This window comes from Labrus bergylta, chromosome 19 (genome assembly GCF_963930695.1).
Source record: "Labrus bergylta chromosome 19, fLabBer1.1, whole genome shotgun sequence".
Lineage (NCBI taxonomy): Eukaryota > Metazoa > Chordata > Actinopteri > Labriformes > Labridae > Labrus > Labrus bergylta.
Genome location: NC_089213.1, coordinates 12484201 through 12504270, shown reverse-complemented (window position 1 = coordinate 12504270; position 20070 = coordinate 12484201). Strand labels below are relative to the sequence as shown.

The 20070-nt window shown below is 43.4% G+C and overlaps 2 protein-coding genes across 4 annotated transcripts in view; one reads left to right on the top strand and one right to left on the bottom strand.

The window, feature by feature from the left end:
- LOC109995678 (collagen alpha-1(XIV) chain-like) overlaps positions 1 to 17582 on the top strand; it is a 116304-nt gene extending 98722 nt beyond the window's left edge. Inside the window, exons 39-49 of the mRNA XM_065948004.1 lie at positions 6204 to 6299; positions 6767 to 6820; positions 8050 to 8103; positions 8231 to 8284; positions 8703 to 8774; positions 9358 to 9393; positions 10303 to 10369; positions 10937 to 11125; positions 11512 to 11589; positions 12322 to 12477; positions 15251 to 17582. Coding sequence (XP_065804076.1) covers positions 6204 to 6299; positions 6767 to 6820; positions 8050 to 8103; positions 8231 to 8284; positions 8703 to 8774; positions 9358 to 9393; positions 10303 to 10369; positions 10937 to 11125; positions 11512 to 11589; positions 12322 to 12477; positions 15251 to 15543 — 1149 coding nt within the window. The 3' untranslated portion in view covers positions 15544 to 17582. The remainder of the gene's footprint in view (positions 1 to 6203; positions 6300 to 6766; positions 6821 to 8049; positions 8104 to 8230; positions 8285 to 8702; positions 8775 to 9357; positions 9394 to 10302; positions 10370 to 10936; positions 11126 to 11511; positions 11590 to 12321; positions 12478 to 15250) is intronic.
- On the bottom strand, positions 133 to 5091 carry LOC114917971 (C-type lectin domain family 6 member A-like). 3 transcript variants are annotated; one of them, XM_029275696.2, is made up of 6 exons: positions 4767 to 5041; positions 3360 to 3479; positions 3150 to 3248; positions 2937 to 3064; positions 1761 to 1882; positions 133 to 835 (listed from the first exon to the last, which is right to left on the bottom strand). In XM_029275696.2, exons 1-6 carry the CDS (start codon positions 4945 to 4947, stop codon positions 703 to 705), a joined length of 783 nt encoding a protein of 260 aa, XP_029131529.2. In that variant the 5' UTR covers positions 4948 to 5041; the 3' UTR covers positions 133 to 702. The 3 variants fall into 3 exon arrangements, with proteins under 3 accessions (XP_029131529.2, XP_029131528.2, XP_029131530.2); XM_029275695.2 differs by having other exon boundaries at positions 3360 to 3494; positions 4767 to 5040; XM_029275697.2 differs by lacking the exon at positions 1761 to 1882 and having other exon boundaries at positions 706 to 835; positions 3360 to 3494; positions 4767 to 5091.
- Positions 17583 to 20070: the final 2488 nt, after the last annotated feature.

Sequence of the window (20070 nt, the reverse complement as noted above, 5' to 3'; positions counted from 1 at the left end):
TTAGAAACGGGCGTTGTAAAATGTTCCAAGATTTGAACAAGTGCAAATGGAAGAAATAAAAAAATTGAAATTGAAATAAAGAGCACCCACCTGTAGACGAAACCTTTCTTACAAAATATGAATCAAGTCCAGTTTAACATTTAATGTGAACTTTATTGAGACTGCAGCATCAAACAAATCAGAAGCGCTCTGCAGAGAAACATGTGCACACAGTCGTTAATGATCCTTCATCCTGGATTTAAAATCCTTCAAGCCGACTGAACGCTGGAGTTTAAGGCGACTCAGACCGACATGATGGAACAAAAACACTAAAAGCCAAAGAGAGCGAGTTCATGGAGAGACAAACATGATAATGCCTAGAGCAGCTGAACATTTATGATATTAATATCAACAACAGACACATTTGATGTATTGCTCTAGTATCTGGACACACATTAACACGTGTTGTAGAAGTTGTTGGTTAGCTTTGGTAACTTCCCCTCTCCTCAACACGCTTACATACACACATTCATTTGGGCAGGTGTGCAGTGAATAGCGGTAGGCGACTGTCTGCACGGTGTTTCCCTCACAGACTATATCTGGGCAGACCCAAAATGTGAGACTCTGACACCAAGAAGCTTTGGACATAAACATGGGGACAGAATATTTAAATCCATTCCATAACCGTTAGTGAGGTCACCAGGAAAGAATCACCGTTACATGTCAGTCTCTGTTGATTGGTTTCTCACATATCCATCTTCTCGAGCCGTTGTTGGTTTGGTTCATCTTTCCTCCCTGATTGATGTAAACTTTGGACCCTTCCACAGGTTCCACATTGATGTCTTTATCCCAGAAGCTGTAGACAGAGACGAGTATTGAACAGTGTTAGAGCCTCAAAATAAAACCATTTTTATAAGAAGATGGATGCAGTTATTTTTAATATAAAGTACTCTGGAAACAATCACAATTTAAAGGCTTAATATGCGATTTTTCACACTTAAATGTAATAGAAATCAATTATATCCTCTGAAAATAACTCTGAGTCGTGACTGTTTACAATGGGTGTAACACCCGAGTCCCACTGTCTGTGATGCTTTCCGAGTTTTCCGAGTCCTATCTTCACTTTGTTTACATCGTCGGGACGGCCGGCTGGCTCATCCCCTTGCATATAAAAGTTGTTTACTTGAGGGACTAGAGAAAAGAAGAATTACATACTGTACTCACTGCTTAACTTTGTTTCTAGATCACGGTCATTTTGGGTAAATTTACATGCAGTATGAAGATATGATCATAATAAAGATCACTAGCATTAGCATGCTAACACAATAATGCAGCGCAAGTTGTTTTGGTTTCATGCTGGTGCTCAAGGGCGACATCTTCTGGATCAAAAAATCGCATATAAAGCCTTTAATTATTATATTTCTGGTTACTAATTTAGATAGCTATTTAAATTAAGGTCAACATATCTGTCAGGGGGGGCCACAGTAACTCATTCTGTTGGGGTTTGGGTTGGGAACGGGAGGGTCCCCGTTTTAAAGGTCACATATTCTCTAAAATCCACTTCACCATGTTGTTCTAACACCAACATGTGTCCGTAGTCCGGCTACTTCCAAGCCCTTCCAGAGAGGGGGCGTGGTCAGACACAGCTCATTTACATTTAAAGGTCCTTTCGTGTGGCGGATGTGGATAAAACAAATACATATGAATACATAAATGATTCTCATTATTTTAAAGTAACTACTAAACAAAGATATAGTTTTCTTTAACACATAATTTCTCACAGCTGTATGGGCGTCGATCTGTCCACCCATTTCCATTCCCACTCATTTCGAAAATTATCCATTCTTACTGACAGCAGACCAATCCATGATGCTCCACGTTCATTCAGGTCACAGAGAAAGTTCTGGTCATTGAACAACAGAGACAATAAATGTTATTTTTTACTTCAAGAACAAGTATGTGTCATGATAATACAGTAATTTTATCAAATATTCAAAAGGGAAATCAAACTTTCAGTCAACCTAACGACAGGCTGAGAGCTGGAGCTGAGGCGGGTTTTAAGCCTCCTGACTAACCGTTACACCGCATCCGCCTGTAAATCAGGTCAGCTACACGCCTTATTGTGAATAACTCTCATCCTTTATCAAATCAAAACGGATGAGTTATCAAAACATTCACCCCCCGTACAGTGTGTGTTGATCGAGATATGAGCTAATCAGACCTATTTGGTTTTTTGAACCAGGCTGTAAACATGTTAATCTCTGCTGTAAAAACAGGCTTTTTAGAATGTGTGTGTATGTGACTTCCTGTGCTTCTGTAGCCAGCCTCTAGTGGACACTCGAGGAACTGTAGGATTTGACACTTCAGCATCGGCTTCATTTTCTTAACACCAAGGGGTGCCGCTTGGAAAGCACAGATGAAACTGGTGAGGGCAATCAAAGTGGAAGGAAACACAAGGGCAAGAAGTAAAACTCAACATGAAACGCTGCGAACACAGGACTACAAAATAAAACAGGAAACACTAAAGGCCAACTGAGAACACAGCGCTCTGTTACAGAGTTTGTTTGTCTCAATTTGCAGCTACAGACGATAGCAGGCTGTTACGTTACTGATGACACTTTTCTGAATAATGACGTCTGTAACCACCAGCTGATTCATGAGGGATAAACACAGACACGGAGGGATGAAACTGAAAAAAAGCTGCGTTTTGCGGATCACACACGGCCCTGAACCGTGGGGGGTGACCAAATCAGCATCCAGCAGCTTCCGGCGCTGCTGTTGGATCTCATACAGAGACGCAGGAGGATTTAATCAATTTAGGGTTTCTCTTTTACAAAGGTTGTTACGGTGGAGGGCGCGTGTTGTTAAGTCTGCCACCTTCACTTCAAAGCACTGCGGGAAACGCTGAACACAGACTTTACATTCACACTTTGACATAAAATGGACCTAACACTCACGTGTTCCTCTTTGCTGTTGATGATCACCAGATCTGCTCCTCTGTTCACACAGTCCGCTCTGCTCTCACTCCAGCTTCTCATCTCCGTAGATCGGTAGTAGCAGCTGCATCGAAACCTTCTCCAAAACCCTTCAGAACAAACAATCCTTTTCATTGTGTTTTATTAACAGAGTTTTAATCATTCTGGATTAATTAGACTGAAGGTATTTCTCACCTGTGCTGTTGGTCTCAGACAGGCAGAAACTGTTGTTCAGGTTTTTATAACTCTTGCTCAGCTCCTCGTAACTGGTTTTATACGTCATGTTGAGCTCGTCTGTTTGCACCAGGAAAGACAAAGAAACAGGGCGCTGACGTAGAATCAAACCTTTTATTTCAGTTTTGATTGACTGAAGATGTGTCGTTGAAATAAAGACATGGTCCTCACAGAGTTTAGACAGCACAGTGACGGCTGCGACCAGCAGGACACAAAGCAGAGCCAGGATCAGTGAGACAGCTTTCAAAGGGTTTTTTTGGACCGCAGGAGGAGGACGCTTTGGACTGCGTGCTGGTGAGAGACAAACTGTTGAGACATTCAACATGTTTAGAGGTCACATGTTATACAGAATCCACTTCACCATGTTTCTGTAACACTAATGTGTGTCTCTAGTCTGTCTACAAACCCCCCAATCATGAGAAAAGTCCATCCTCTCCATCTTTAGCCGGCTCCACTTTTCATAAAATGTGTGCTCAAACAGGCTGTTTGGAGATTTTCCCTTCATGACATCACATAGGGCAGTAGCCCCTCCCCCAGGTGGTTGACACTCCCACAGCTAGGTGTTTGTTCTGCCTCTTGAGTCTGCCCTCTCACCGTAAACAATAGGACATGGAGCGAGAAAGCCTGAGACACCCAAGCCCTTCCAGAGAGGGGGCGTGGTCAGACACAGCTCATTTACATTTAAAGGTACAGACACAGAAACAGCCTGTTCTGAGCAGGGCTGAAATAGAGGGGTTTATAGACATGATCAAATACAGGATCAGAGTGGATTTAGAATAAGAAACTTCACACATCTGTTTTGAGGAGCTCTGAGACTTATTTAAACTGGTTGAAGAGGAGGAGGATATGTGACCTTTAATGCAGCTGTTGGTCAGATTTATCTTTGTATAAAGATGACCAACCCCCTTCACCTAAAACTCACATTAATGTTACAGACTAAAGGTCAAAGGTTTCTCTGGTGTGTTCAGTCCACAGAAAAGATTCTTGTGTCTGTGTGAAGCAGACCCTCACGGTTATGGAAAGTTCAATGACTCCTTTTCTTAGAGCTCATTTCCTCTCACCGTTCCTCCTCGACTCTGATTATCTGCTGTCAAAACAGACGACTAATTTATATTGGATAAAATGCCATTTAAAAGTGGAACTGAAAGAAATCACCAACCCTGCCTTTTAGCTATGATGCGATTCTATTCAAAACGAGAACGAGACCTGTTTGATTTCACGGTTTAAAAAAAAAAAAAAAAACAGAACTCCTCAGCGCTGAAATTTGGTCATTTCTCTATTTTAATTCACAGAAACTTCAAGAGTCCTGCAATTTGTCTAAACATTGGCAACGGGGGGCTATGGAAACCCTTCCAACATATTTGTGCAGATAACAGTGATCATATCGTTTTGTTGTCTTAAAGTATCATAACGTTAAATACTTTGATGAACTTAAACGACCTGATGGGTAAAAACATCACTTAACCTCCTTTACATGTTAATCAGAGACGAGCCCTTCATTTGAATAAATTACCCACGTTCATTTTCTGTGAACAGTTCTAAATGTTTTTGATTAAGGTGTATTGAGTTCGTGTGTACCTCCATCTCGTGTTAACAGATAATCTTGAGTAGATATGTCGGCGCTCTCGTAGATGACGACCACTCTCTCCACGCTCTCTGCTCTTTCTGCTCCGTCTTTTTGGACTCCCTCGCCGTAGCTCACGGTCAGAGAGCAAGTCGGTTCTTCATAAATGTTAGAGGACATTTTGAGGAGAGTCATTCGCTTTATGTTGCAGTTTGTTTCTCATCAGAGTCAGCTCTTCTTCTGCTGCTGAAGGTGTCGTCTGTAAACGTGCACACAAGTCTTTGTGATTTTGGTGTACGTGTTGTTGCCACGGTTTCCACATCCAGGAAGCAATAACAGGAAAACACACCGCCACGTTCTTATCTCGGTTTTGATGATCAAATGATTTCAACTTCGAAGCTCTCCTTTAGTTGACATCCCTACCTGTAATCATGAGACACTTTAATGGACCTTTTTTAATTTGTTTTTATGTGCTGTCCTATTTGTCTTCTCTCGATGCGAGGCAAATTCCCCTATGAGTAACGAAGGTTATAGACAATCATTCTAAACACTTTTAAAAATGTTTTCATCTTTTGCATGTTTCAGGTTTTCACTCCAGATTAACTTCTGAGAGCCGGCTTTTTTTCTTTTCAGGATGATAAGTGTGCTTTGTGGTGTTTGCTGCAGCCTCAGTCAGATTTTTCACTGATTTGAATTCTTTTAAATTCCCCGTTGGTTTAATTTGATTATTTTCTTTTCTAACTTGTGTTTTACTTTTCTTCTTTATCAACCTGAAGCACACATCCTGTCGCACTCATATTAGATCCTCTTATCACCACGGTCATGTCCTCGTGAGCATCTTCACTCGCTCTCAGATGTTACACAACTTAAAAAAAAATTATAATCTGATGTTCACAAAAACATGAGCAGCAAAAGCCTTCAGCGTTAAAACGTGGTCATAGTTTGTGGTGTAAAGAATCAGCAGGTTTTACACAGGTGTGCTTTCATTCATGTATTGTACTAGAGAAACTAAACGACTCTGTTCACTCTAGAGACGGAATATAGACAGCAAGACTGGATTATTATTGGATGATAACTTTATGGCTGCAGGTTACTTAATATTTGTGCAGGACAAACGTTGATATCTAGAAAATTATCCGTGTCCATAAAGTTACATCACGACGTTGTCTAATGTGGTTTAATAACTCTAAACCAGTTTTAAACTATGCTATGTGGTCTGGATACGGCAGCGTTTAGCGCTTCTTTTACAAAATACTCTAAAGGTCGACGCTCTCGTTTCTCTTAAACAAGTCGAGTCACTTGTCTCAAATCGTGTCACCTCAGTGTGCGCTTATTTTCTCTAAATATTCTTATTGCTGTCCATTTTTGTATCTCGACAGCGTTGTGTAAGAGTCGCTGCACCTGTTAACAAGTCAGTCTGTTGTTAATTCTCTCTCTCTCTCTCTCCCCAGGGACCGACTGGTCCAGTTGGTGACATAGGTGTAGCTGGACCTCAGGGACCCCAAGGACCACAGGGACCCAGTGGGCGCTCCATCATCGGGTCCCCGGTACGACGAACACACAACAACAGAGTGATTTAACTTAGCAGCAAAGATAAAGTGGCCCGGGGCGCTGGTGGCGCAGTGGTTAGTGCACACGCCCCATGTATGGAGGCTGTAGTCCTCAACGCGGGTGGCCCCGGGTCAAGTTCACTGTCCTATCTCTAAATTAAAGGCACAAAAAGCCCAAAAATAAATCTTACATTAAAAGAAAAAAAAAAAAAGATAAAGTTCACCTGGGTGATTGGTGCGATCCAGATCCTTTTCTTTGGATCCTTCCTGAGAGGAGTCCACTGATTATAATTTAAACATCTGAGGTCGTTCTCTGAGCGCCGACCTCCATCCGTGGAGCGGCTGAAGAGCAAGAGTTTCTGCTTTACTCGAACTCTTTAATTGTCTCTTTATAGAGCTGAAATCGTTTGATTCTGTTATTACACTGAATTTATTTTCTATTCTGTTTTCTTTTTTGAGTGCAGGGTCCTCCTGGAGAGAGAGGACAGAAAGGTGACGCTGGACAACAAGGAGCTCAGGTATGAAGGAGGAAACGATGTGAAAGAACAGATTTACCCTCGGCATGGCTGTTCAGGACGCTCATAGGACGCTTTCTTTACCCGGCATAAATAGATGCAGACACTCTAATGTAACCCATGAGCCATTTGAAGCCATGATCAGGATACACTGGACCATTGTTACCAAAGGCCTTTTATTTCAGTTCCTCGTGGTAATTTGGATTATTTCACTGGTAAGAAGGCACAGGGGAAAGTTTTTTAGATGTGCTTTTAATAGTCCATTTTCAGAACATTGTAGTTTCACCACGGCAGACCCACGTCATTAACCTCGACGGCCTGTCACATTTAATGACGTGGCCTAGTGGAAATGTGGTCGGATTGTCAGAGCAACGCGACCACATTTCCCTAAGTCCTATATGAATTCTCCTAACATCTTTCCTTAACCTCATGACGTTTTCCCCGGGGTTAAGGTGAAGAGGATAGTGAAAGGAGATAAGAGGGACAATTTGGATGCAACCCTTCTTTTTGCAACTACTTGAGTCACCGCCTGCTGGTCATCCAAGGGAGTGCATGTTAAAATCCCTCTCTCATTGGCTGTCCTTGTCAAACCTCATGGTTAATTAGTTTATGTTTTAAACAGACGGCAAGTTTGTCGTAATGTGAGTATTTCACATTTGGTCTTCTACATCAGCCTCATGAGGCTGCAGAGCTCAAAAGCTACCCAGCTTGATTTTGCATTCTGCAGTTTTGTTTTGGTAAATGTGAGTTTGTCCGTCAGAGATACAAACTAATGCAGCTTGTTATTGACAGCGAGGAGGGCAGCAGGCTGTTTCACAAAGAGACTAGTCATTATGTCTCTGCTGTGAAACACTCGCACCAACACGACCTTTCAGGAGCACACAGTTGTCAGATTCTGAATAATGGTGCCATTTGCCAAAGGTTGAGTTCTGTTATTTCTGTTTCCTATTTTCCTGCAACAACAGGAACACATTTTTAACAAGAGAGCCGAATCTTTTCTGTTTCTGAGGTTTTCTTTTTAAGGAGGATTCTCAGACATGTCTCGGGATCGGACTGAACACAGTAGTTTCTAGTTTTATGATCTGCTCATCAATGAGAATACATTTAAACTTTGGGTAGTTCAACGTGGGTGTCATGGAGCATTTCGACGATAAAGAGGCTGGTAGAAAGCGTCTGCGTCGACAGGATGTATTCGAGCTTCAGCGTCCTCTGCTATTGTTTTTGTGTTTCAGGGAATCCCTGGCAGAGCCGGAGGTCCGGGTCGAGAAGGACCTGCAGGAGTCAGAGTGAGTTATAATGTTTACAACAACACTGATACACTGGCAATCGAGCTTCAGCACGGTACGGGACAACTTGTGTGAGTGCGCCCTAAAATGTCAGTGTCCATCATACACACGTCTTTCTCCTCCACAGGGACTTCCAGGCAAGGACGGACCACCCGGCAGACCGGGTCCTGCAGGGACTATCGTAAGTGAACATTTAACAATGACGTCCCTCATCTCTTGTGTTTTTTCAACAGGACACAAGTCCAGTGTGTGTTAATGAAGCTACACATCTCTCTCTTTATTGAATGTTTGAAGTTATTTGATGCTGAAAACTGAAAACTGTTGAGAAGAAAAGGGTTCACAAAATGACCCCTTATGTGACCCCTTTCTGTAACTACACAGCCATCCTCTGAATAAAGAATTAGAGTAAAAAAGGACAGGAAAGGTATGATCTGTGTCAGTGGATGGTGACAGATTTTGCTGCCGTCTCTCTGGTTCTCTCTCGACACCTAAAGGTGGATTTAACCGGAGGTCACTGCAGCAGATGTTTATGAATCAATGCAGATTTCAGCTACAGTAACTTCAAGTTGATTACAGTACGTCTGTCCTCATCTCCTCAGGGGACTCCAGGAGCTCCAGGGGCCCCAGGAAACACGGGCCCTTCAGGAAAACAAGGAGAGCTGGGACCACCGGTGAGTCTGTCGACCAATCAGAGCTTCAATCTGCCTCTTCTGTTTAAACCCTTTCTTCTCTCCCTGTCTGAGTTAACACCAGAGCAGATTTTTGAAGAGTAAATCCTCTTTTAGTTTTAATTAGACTTTAAAAGATTAACGAGACGAAGACATCGTTATGACAAGCTGGTTCAGGCAGTAACAGTATGTAGATACTTTATTGATCCTGGGGGAAAGTCAAAAGTAAAGGGAAGTCAACAGGGTAAACTTTGTTTTAAGCCGAGAACAACAAACCAAAAAGAGGCAGAAGGTCGTGCATGATGGCCGTCCAGAGGGAGAGCGAGAGAAAGCTGAGGAAGTCTGGCTTATAGGAGGGCGGGGTAACCAAGTAACCAGCGAGCAAGCCATAACCGACCACCAGAGGGAACCAAAGCTCTGAATCAGAAACAGAACAACAGTAACAGTAAGCGTCCTTCAGAGGATGCAGCCCCAGAAATGACATTTTTGACATGACATTTTTAACTTCCATTTTCCATATTGTTGAATTGTTCACAAGCTTGTGTTTTTTATTTCCTTGTTTTCATTTCATTTTCTTCTCATGCAGGGCGGTCCGGGAAGCAAAGGTGACAAAGGTGAACGGGTGAGTGCGTCCTTCCATCATGAATGAATCTGCCCCGCTGCATTCATGATGCTGTGATTCCTCGTTAACAGAACACTAAGAGGATATCATGTTGGTGGTTAGAGAGAAAACACAAATACATGACTGAAAATAAAACAACAGCAGAAGAAATTAACCAATGAGGAGTTCTGATTTGCCCTGTCTCTAAAACATAATGCTCTAAAACATACTCGTAATGCTGTCATTGTGATGTAAACATCTTCCATTTCTCTTCACGTTGTTCCTCTCGAGTCCTCCATCTATGAGTTCAGCGCTCCATTATGTTTGCTTCACTCTTGTGTTGATGGATCAGGCATGTGCCATCTCCTTGTCAGATTGTGTGCTTGTTTGTGTGTGAGCTCGTTTGTGTGTGTGCTCGTTTGTGTGTGAGCTAGTTTGGGTGTGTGCTCGTTTGTGTGTGAGCTCATTTATGTGTGTGTGCTCGTTTGTGTGTGAGCGTTTGTCGGCTTGGGTCGGAGGTGCTCATAGTGATTATTTGATCTGTACACGTTTGTTGTGAGAGGTGAGGGAGGAATGCATGTGTGAGGGAGAGCTGTAGAGGCAAATCAATAACTGTTTGTTTTGTTAGTTTTTTTTGTTTTTTTAAGATTTATTTTTGGCTTTTTGTGGGGCCTTATTCAAGAGATAGGACAGTTGATAGAGTTGGAAATCAGGGAATGAGAGAGTGGGGAATGACATGCGGGAAAGGAGTAACAGGTCGGATTCGAACCCGGGCCACCCGCTTGGAGGACCAAAGCCTCCACACATGGGGTGCGCGCACCAACCACTGTGCCACCACCCTTTTGTTAGTTTTTTAAAGCATGAAACTGTCTAAATAACAGGGTTTGATTTTAGATTTTACGAACAGTACTTATGTTTGCGTGTCTGCAGGGTGACCTCCAGTCGACAGCTTCTGTTCAGGCCATCGCCCGGCAGGTCTGTGAGCAGCTCATCCAGAGTGAGTAACCATGAGAACGCTTTATTACTCAGTTTATTCAGTGAGACCAGAACATGAAGAGCACATACCATAAAGTATAAGATGCACTTTTCATACTTATTTTTTTATCGTAAAAGTTTGCTGTGTTCTATAAGGCCCGGCCCTGTGGGGGGGGGGGGGGATCCTGGCCCGACCCGGCTTTGGGCAAATGAGGGCTTTGGCCGACAATCTAACCTCTAAGTCTGGTTCTGCTTGAGGTTTCTACCACTGTAACTCAGCTAGATGTGGCTTAGTGTTGTGCTGATGATGGATTCATGTTGGGTTTTTGTAAAGTCTTCAGATAACATAAAGATTGTTTAAAAAAAAAAAAAAAAAAAGTTGCTGACAGTTTTTTGTTGCAGCTCAGCCCGAATGGCCCTGCCTCAGACAAGGTTAATATCCAATGATAGTTAAGGATAAGGGGATTGCACCAGGAGTGGCTTGTCAGATTTCAAAGGGGGTCCATGCCACCTCTGGACACGGTCCTGCCTCTATGATACATCCAGGGAGCTGAACCTCTGGAAGTCATCCCTGTTCTTGTTTTTTCAGGCCACATGGCTCGCTACAACTCTATCCTGAGCAGCGCACCCAGTCCTCCGGTGAACATCCGCACGGTGCCGGGACCCCCCGGAGAGCCCGGCAGGCAGGGAACTCCAGGAGCTCAGGGAGAACAGGGACCCCCAGGACGACCCGGCTTCCCGGGACAGAATGGACAGAACGGACAACCAGGAGAGAGAGGTGAAGTGGAGCAGCAGAGTTTACACACATAATCACTGATTCAAATCACGGCTAGTCACACAGAAGTCACCATTAAGGCCGTCAGAATGTTTCATACTCAGATACTTAGGGGCGACAATAGCTCAGTCCGTAGGGACCTGGGTTGGGAACCAAAGGGCCACCAGTTCATGTCCCAATGTCTGGTTGCTGGAGAGGTGCCTGGTCAGTTCCCGAGTATTGCCGAGGTGCCCTTGAGCAAGGCACCAAACCAACTTTGACACTTTCTATTAAAACACATTCAAAATGAAGAAATCCAAACAGTTAATTCTTCATATGTTGGAGGAAAAAGTTGCTGCATCTTAAAGTCTCAGTGAAATAACATATGTAACTCTGTTCTGTCTGTCCAGGTCAACCAGGAGATAAAGGAGAGAAGGGAGAGAAAGGTGTTGGAATCCAAGGCCCAAGAGGACCTCCAGGACCACAGGGTAAATTAGACCACACCAACCCAAAGCATTGACTGTCTATAAAGATGGACGAAGAGTCCTTCACCTCCTCTGATTGTGCAAGAGTGAAGCCAAAATATCGGTAGATAAAATAAGAAGACGGTGATGTCACTTTGATCCGTAGTCTGTGCAGTAGAGATTGGCAGGTGGAGCCACCGTTGAGACATTCTGCTCCTTCTTAAACACACCTTTAACTTCCTGCTAAAAGGTCAAAGGTCGCTCAGGTGGGTTCAGTCCACAGCAGAACAGATTCTTGTGTCGGTTTGAAGCAGAAGCAGACGCTCACGGTGATGGAAAGTTCAGAGACTCTCGGGTTTGTTACGTTTCCTCACCTCTGCTGTAATAATCCGCTGCACACAGCAACGCAGGAGCCTCATTGGTCAACACAGCTGTCAATCATGATGTCATACCCTTTTTATATCAAAAATTAATTACAATGAAATTTCTCAAAAACATGAACACTGTGTCATAAATCAGCGTCAGAAGAGCTTACTATGAAGACAGAAATCATGTTTGAGAAACATTTTGATTTTATAGTTTATCCCATTTCTTAACATGGAGGAGGCGGAGCTTATGGCCTAAACTGCAGCCAGTCAGCAGGGGGAGCTCTGAATGTTTTCCTGCCATGTCTTCCATCTTTGTATACAGACATAGATCCACAGCGTTATTAAATCTGATCCCTTGAGTCATTTGTATGACTTCTTTCCCCTCCAGGTGCTCAGGGTCAGGGCAGACCTGGCAGCCAGGGTTCCACAGGGCGACCTGGAAATCCAGGAACGCCCGGACGGCCTGGGGTTCCAGGACCCGTTGGCACTGCTGGACCACCGGGCTACTGTGACCAGAACTCGTGTGTGGGCTACAATGTTGGAGGTACGTAGAGTCACAAAGACGCAGCGTGAGGCTTTATGACATCAGGTGTAAGCCATGACTACAGAGGTTTAGAAACGACTCAGGAAACAAAATGATTTAAAGGTACTTTGTAAAGCCATAGAACTTAATAACAGATATTCTGTCTAGATCCAAACGATGATAGTGGTTTTTTAAAAAAAAAATATTTTTGGGCTTTTAATGCCTTTATTGGAAAGACAGGATGTCGACAAAAGAGCCACAGGCCGGACTCAAACCCAGGCCGCCCACCTGGAGGACTATTGCCTCCGTACAGGGCGCACTAACCACTAGGCGACTGACACCCTCGGATTAAAATCTTAAACATCAGTTGAAACTGTCTTCATGTCTGTGGTCTCCATGTTGTAACATCGTGTGTCGCCAGCTTGAGTCTACAGAGTCTTTAGAAATGACAATGTAGAAAATGTGCATTGTACCTTTAATATCTGATGGCAGGGTTCCAAGATAGCGGCTCGGTACTCTCTGATAGCTTCCCTATTATACCTTAATATCAAACGTGTCTTCACTGTGTCGAGGTCGTAATCAAAGAATCAAACATAAAACTGTTTTCATATAAAAGATCATGCATGTGTTGTGTGTGTGTGTTTTAAAACGAGCATGAGAGCTCTTCAGAGCGGAGTGCGTCTTTTCAGTTTGAAGGTCAACAAGTGAAGCGTTTCATTCAGTCGCTTTCTCTTCATGATGAAAAGCCGCCGCTGAGTTAAACGGGCTGCATGTCGCTGAAGTCATTCATTGCACACTCGCTGTATTTAAAGGTTAACCACCTTCGAATACATTTAAGATACAGAATTCTGCTTCAGACTGGAACACACGAGGAGCTCAGCTCGCAGGTCTCACACCTTCTAACATTCTCCGATCACGTTGACACTCTGAGCTTGTTGTTGTTTAAGATCCTGAAAACAACTTTTCTTCATTCAGTTGATCAATCTGTCAGGTGAAGTTCCCTTAAAGGTCAAAGCTCCAAAATCACCAGAAGAAAAGATTAAAATATCAGCTCAAACCGTTTATCTCTACAGGTCGCACATCATCCATACACATGTTTACTGAACATATATATTATTTGGTAACACTTTTAATCAAGGTCATAATACTCACCGTTAACTTGTTGCTTATTAGCATGCTAATTAGTAGCATACTGGCTGCTTATTAGTCTTAGTTTAGTTTAAAAAGCAAGATTTACAATTCTGGTGATTTGAGTGAAACCGCCCTTTAAGGTCGTCTCTTCGTCCTGCAGAGACTCATTAAATCTGCATGATCTCCAACATCAACATCACACCATTACTGACTGAATTCTGCATCTTAACACGTCATGAATGATATCTTTATGTCAGTTGAATCTCTCTGTGATGTGGGAGAGGGTTTCATCTGATGCAGCATGGAGGCTTTTCTTTCCTCATATCACTCGAACACACCACCACTACAGAGTGTTTACAAATACAGAGAGAAGCTGCAGCTGATTAATCTGTGATGCTGCCAGCTTTCCGATCTGCAAAGTGTTAATTTGATCTGCAGAATCCAAACAACTCCGACTGTGTTTTCTCAGCCTTCACGGGGAGAACGGACTCGTGGGAAATTAAAAAGTAACACTTTTTGTAGTCGACGCAGCGTCACGTGCAGACACACAAATCAGCCAAACGTGGCTTTTTGTAAACACAGAGAATGTGTTTCAATCTGATACGAGTGAAGAAAACCTCAAAGATTCATCTTGAAGTGCATGATGGTGTTAACTCATGATGTGTTGAGGTTGAAGGTATAACAGCAGCCTAGAGGGCGCTGTGCAGCTCGCAGCCCGCCGCCTCGTCATGTGAGTAACATCTGCATGTTGTAATGACTCGTCTGTCTTTGTGTGTTTGTCTCTCTCTCCTCCTCCTTCTCTGTCTGTCTTTCTGTCTGCAAAACAAAACGCTCGTTTATTTCCTCCTGATGACTCCAGCTCAATATTTTAACGACCACTGAGCTGCGTTCAGAGCCGACGATCAGCAGGGATCAGTGAACTGCTGCAGGTGGTGTCACTTCATCAGCTGAACACACGCGGCCCCGACACAGAAATAAATAATTATCTTAAACTAACACAAAATAAAACGCTGAAGCTCTGAGCTGACGTGCAGCCATGCATTTGATTGTTCTTGTCTTTAAGAGTCGTTTTAGTTGTTTTCTAAAGATCTCGACTGACCCCTTCGTCCTCTTCTGACTCTCTCTCCTAGATTACGAGAATCCGTGGCCTCTTTTTTAAACCTCAGGCTTCACTCCTCTAACATCAACATTTATAAATATAACTGAGAGCACATCTGCACGACAGCCCGCTGTTTGGACACTAAATGTTAAAATAATAATAAAATAATAATTCCACTTGATTAATAATAATTTAAATGTTGACAGTTTGAATGAGTAACACGTCTAATTACTGCCTGAGGAAACTCATCAGCTTTTCATTTGTAGTTGTTAATCCTGAACCCATCCTTCCTTATTCTGCTTCAGTCCGTAACCTTGGTAACCATGGTAACCCTGATGCAGTAACCCTCGGTCACTTTTGTTAACGCTTGTCCATGTGTCTCCTGCTCCTTCCTTCTTTCTCCCGCCCTCCTCTTCCTGTCTAACCCAATCAACTCCCCCCCCACAAAACAAAAAAACAATCCAAATTGCTTCCTGTGGTGTTGGGTGTCGGCCATCTTGGTTTTGGGCTCTCTGCCTGGCGTTCTGGCTTCGTCGGCTTCCGCCTGGTTGGTTGGCTACGCAGAGCGTGAGGATGTCACTGACGGAGGCCCTATGTCTGCAGTCCAACTGCCGCCGAACGTCTTCCAGAACTACGGCGAGGTCGAGGAGGACGATCCGTACCGATACTACCAACCCAACTACCCGGCTCCACGGCCCGTGGCGCCTGACGACCCCGCGTTTGCCCAGGATGACGTCGAACTGAGCTCCCCCGGCGTCTACCGCAGCGTCCGGAGCGTTGACGAAGAGGTGGAGAGAGTCGGGCCGAAGAGGAGGCTAAAGAGAGGAGCGAAGACGCCGCCGGGACTCATGCAGTGAGCGGATGTGATGGCGGACGGAGGGCTGCTCGCTGTTTCTGGTTGGGCGGCGCGGAGTCGTTATGGACTAATCAACAAGTGCCTGATGTAGAGGATTTCTTATGGACTTCGTAGAGGGGACGGGTCGGGGGTAACGCTATGCTACAATTGATGTTTGTTTTTATTTTTGTGTTTTCTCTGAGATCGCTGAGAGAAACATGTCAGTCCTGATTTCTATTTCTAGTTTTGATGTTTTTTTTGTTTCGCTCGTCGGTAAAGTGCCTCGTAACGGTGTCAAAAGATTCTGGAAGAACACAAAGAGGTTCTGCAAGCGTTTATACGGCGAGACGCTCGCAGGTTAAATCTAATCGAAACAACGCCAACGTTTATATCTACCTTTAAGTTTCATAAATCACTGTCAAGTGAAAGGCTTTCCGATTTCATACATCTGATTAAGTTTGATGGCGTTGTGGCGAGTTCACTGCAGGCGCTGCAGGTCAGGCACGCTGACATCATTACGACCACGTCCCTGAAATCTCAGGTGTGTGGTCGTCATGATGTCAGGAGGACATTTTTAATGTGTAGAAGTCTCGGCTGTAAGTTTACTGAAATGCAAACAACAAACACAACAAACACTTTTCCTACGTGGTGCTGCATGTCCATCCCGTCTCTATGACAACAGTCCCTATGACAACAGACTGTTTACAACGGCCGCTGTATGACCGACATTTCTCCATTACGATCTGTAGGACATAAATATGAGGAATGTCAAACATGTGGAACAGAGCACCGGTGATGTCAACTTGAGCGCTCGGAGCGGCGTTCTGAAAAAAGACGCTGAGCGCTGCGCTTTTTCTCTTGGTGGCCGCCTGCTGCTGCAAACGCTTTAAAATATGATTAAGAGCTACTAAAACCAGATAACCTCATCGCCAACATTCCCTAACCTTAAAGCCTCCCGCCACACCCAAACAGCATACTACCACACACGCCTGCTACGCTATCGCGGCGTTTGACGTCAGCTGGGCTGTTGTTTACTTCCTCATTCCAAGACCGGAGACCAGCTCAGCCGGGCCTGCTGTCCTGCAGAATAACCACGACTGGACTTCTGTCCAATGTAGTATTTAAATCACACTGTGCTGGACAGAAGTCTGCAGCCTAATTATTTTATAGCTCCACCTCCTTGTCCATTAGTGGTCGTGATTGGTCGGATGTGATCGTGCCTGATCTGCAGCAAAACTTTTGAACCTGCGTCACATTTGAGATTTTTTTTACCGTCTTTCTGTCGCCTCCTTTTTTTCCTTTTATAGATTATTTAAAAATAAAAGAACAGAAAGTTATTTATGTAAAGTTCTGCATGTTTTTAATCTGGTCGACACGTTGAACCGTTTGATATGAAGATGTTTTTTATCCTTCATGCAGTCTCGATGTTTCGCTCTCGGCCGATGTGTCGGTGTTTAAAACTCCGACAGTAACAGCTGCTGTGAGCAGAGCGATTATGTTTCTGTGTTTGTGTTTTGGTTTCGTTTTCAGGAGCTTTTTGTCGAGTTGTCAGAGGGATGAAACAAACAAGACGATTAAAACGAGATTATAAAAATGATCCGACGATAAGGACGGACAGCTGGTTCCCTCTCTGTGTTTCTTTGTTTGGATTGATCTGCCTCCATCCGTCACATTTATCACTCAGATATTTTAACTTCCCCGGGCCCGCCATCTGGCGCACGTTCACTTTTTATATATTTCATGCTCAAACTGGAGACTGATTTGGAAACAGACGCTCGGCTGCTCTGTTCTATCGGAGGTCACGCCGTTCTTCACTCGGTTTGATTTGCTGCAGAAAATGTGCCTCGTTTAAGTTTTTGTTTCAGGAAGTCAGAAGTGGAGCTCACATTGTTTCCCAAATATCTCTAAAATGTTTATTTCTGAGGCCTTCAGGTGAGCAGAGCACAGGTGTCCCTCTACCCCTCTGATCAGGACGTGTTCAGAAATACAAATCAGCAAAGTAATTTATTTTTTACTTGGTGTTGATTTTCTCAGAACAATAAAACTGAAGTACAACCCTTACTGTCGTCGTCTTTGTGGACTGTTTGATGTGTTACCGTCCTTCAGCAGGTGATAGGACCGAACGCAGGAAACCAGCTGAGCCGTCAGGTGAGCCGCAAAGTTCGAAACCTCCGACCTGACTTCTGCTCTGATGAGTCTGAGAAGGTCGAGCAATCGTCTGAAACACAAACTGAACCCTCAGAGTTTAGAGGCTTACTCAGATTTTCAGACCAAAACAAACGCTCTCTTTGGACACGCCTCCGTCTTCCCTCAGCTCCCCCCTCCCTTCCTGTTTCCAGACTTTCCCGCCCCTCTCTCTTCCTGTTTCACTAGCGAGCGTCTGTGAGACGGAGAGGGTCAGAGGAGCGCGTATAAACATCTAAACACAAGATTATGAGATCAATAACGAGAGGATACGTTCCTCAGTTGATTCAGTTTCTATTGGTATTTTAAAAACCTATAGACATTTAGTGGGCGGGGCTTTCTTCCCCATGTGGTGCTAACGATTAGAGACGGAACCGCCGCCAGTGAGCTTCTGATTTTAGCTTTCTTGTACGTAACATCTTTTTCTTTTCTCTCTTAATTAAAAAAAAAATGTTTTCTTGATTTCTGGCCCACAAAGATTTGAAATCTTTGCTTTGAACGAGGTGAACCAAAAATATCTCCACGAGTTTGACTCGGCTTCCCTTCGATCAGACGGATCACTTTAAATTAACTTAAATATTTCTGAGGCAATGTGCTTCTATCCATATGAATACGACAGATATATATGACAGACTGAAGGTTCCACCTCCTCGCTGCTTTAGACACTTTGACCTCTAAAACACAGAGAGGGCGCTGAATCTAAGACGAGAGAAGTTCATTTCCATTTGGGAACCAATAAATGATCAATAATTCATCGGTCCGCTGAGGAGCGCTGTAAATACTTAATCGAGTTTTCCTCTTCAGTTTGATTTCCCCTCAGGCGAAACAAAACTCTCCGTGTTGACTTTTAACGTGACGTGAGTGATTTGAGAAGTCTGAATGTTTTTCCTCGTCGGTTTAAATCACAGTTTGTGGAATCGTTGCCCGAGCTTTCTCTTAATACGGACGAGAAACTTTGAGGCTGAAGAGAGAGACTCCTTTTACTCTCGATGCGTGAAAATAGATCCAAACAGCTGTAAATAAAATGTCAAAAGAGAAACTAGAGCGGTCAGCGTTAACGAGTTAATCACATTAATCTTGTGTTATTTTGTCCCTTCATGCTCTCTGTAGATAGTCGTCCTCACTGTCTCCCTGTAGTCTCAGTGATGTAAAAGAAGGACACTGCTGCATCTTTGAATGTCTCATTTCACTTTAACAAACTCTCAGACAGCTCAGCTGACGAGTCCAAAGTAATATCCACCTTATGACATCACACATTGACCTTTGTTACGGTTCCTTTGAGATGTTTGACCTCACTTTGGGATCCCTAACCACTTCCTGTTTCTGTACTTAACTTCCTGTCCTAACCTTCACTCTACAGGAAGGGCCTTACTTTATTTTTTTTTTTAAAGCACACAGCAAGTGAAGTACTCTCAGTTTAAGACAGAACAAACATTCAAAATAAAAGCCTCACTATTTTTAAAAAAAAAAATTTAATGCCAAATAATAAAGAACACAATTAAAAATAGTTTGAGTTCAATAAAGCTCTCTGTGCTGTCGAGGTGATGTGTATGGACTCTCCTGCCGGCTCTGGGATTCACTCTGATCGCAGCACATTCACATTGAATCCTCATCAGGGATCCTGACGCTTGGCAAAAAATGCAAAATAAAGAATTTCCAACATGCTATAAAAAACTACTCGTTTGACGGCCCTCGTTTCTGTTTCCGTTCATATTTATGAATGAATATAATAGTGTTCTTTTTTATGATAACGTTGGTTAGAAGTTATATAAAAGTTGATTTAGTGTCACAGAGGTCAGTAACCAGCAGGAAGTTCAAACAGATCTCGCCGTCATGCATCATGAGTGTTAAAAAGTGACAGCAGCTGTTTGTGCTCCTGATTCTCCGTCATCCTCTTGAGCGCCCCGAGTGGTTAAATTCAGTAATTACAGCTCGTTAGTTCGATTATAATGTATATGTCATTATAATCTCAGATACAGACGTCTTGTGTTTTTGTTTTTCTTTAGTTTGATGAGTTTTAATTGAACCACTTAACCTTTTCTCTCCTCTGTTTATGAGAGCTGCTCTGTTCCTACACTGACTGACTGCTGCCCCCGTGTGGTGGAAGTGAGGTATGACATCTTTGAATTATGACAAACTGCAGAAAGTCTGTTTTTACTTCTTTCATGCAACTTAAAACGTGTTGAAGATACTGAGGATGAAAGAATCCTCCACACTAAACTCTATGAAACAGTTTTTAAGATGATAAATCTTTATCATCACTGAAGCACAAAATAAATATCTACATTAAGTCAAAGTAACGAGCCGGATATTTTCAGCTCAGAGAAATACTCGAGTTCAGCCATGCGTGTTGCTCTGTGGTCCA

What these genes read in the sequence shown, in the direction of transcription:
- LOC114917971 (XM_029275695.2), bottom strand. Translation starts at nt 4,947, where the DNA reads ATGACTCTCCTCAAAATGTCCTCTAACATTTATGAAGAACCGACTTGC. An exon ending in TCTGTTAACACGAGATGGAG is followed by an intron (nt 3,495 to 4,766) that starts GTACACACGAAC and finishes ATGTCTCAACAG; the next exon opens with TTTGTCTCTCACCAGCACGC. An exon ending in TCAACAGCAAAGAGGAACAC is followed by an intron (nt 1,883 to 2,936) that starts GTGAGTGTTAGG and finishes TTCAATGACCAG; the next exon opens with AACTTTCTCTGTGACCTGAA.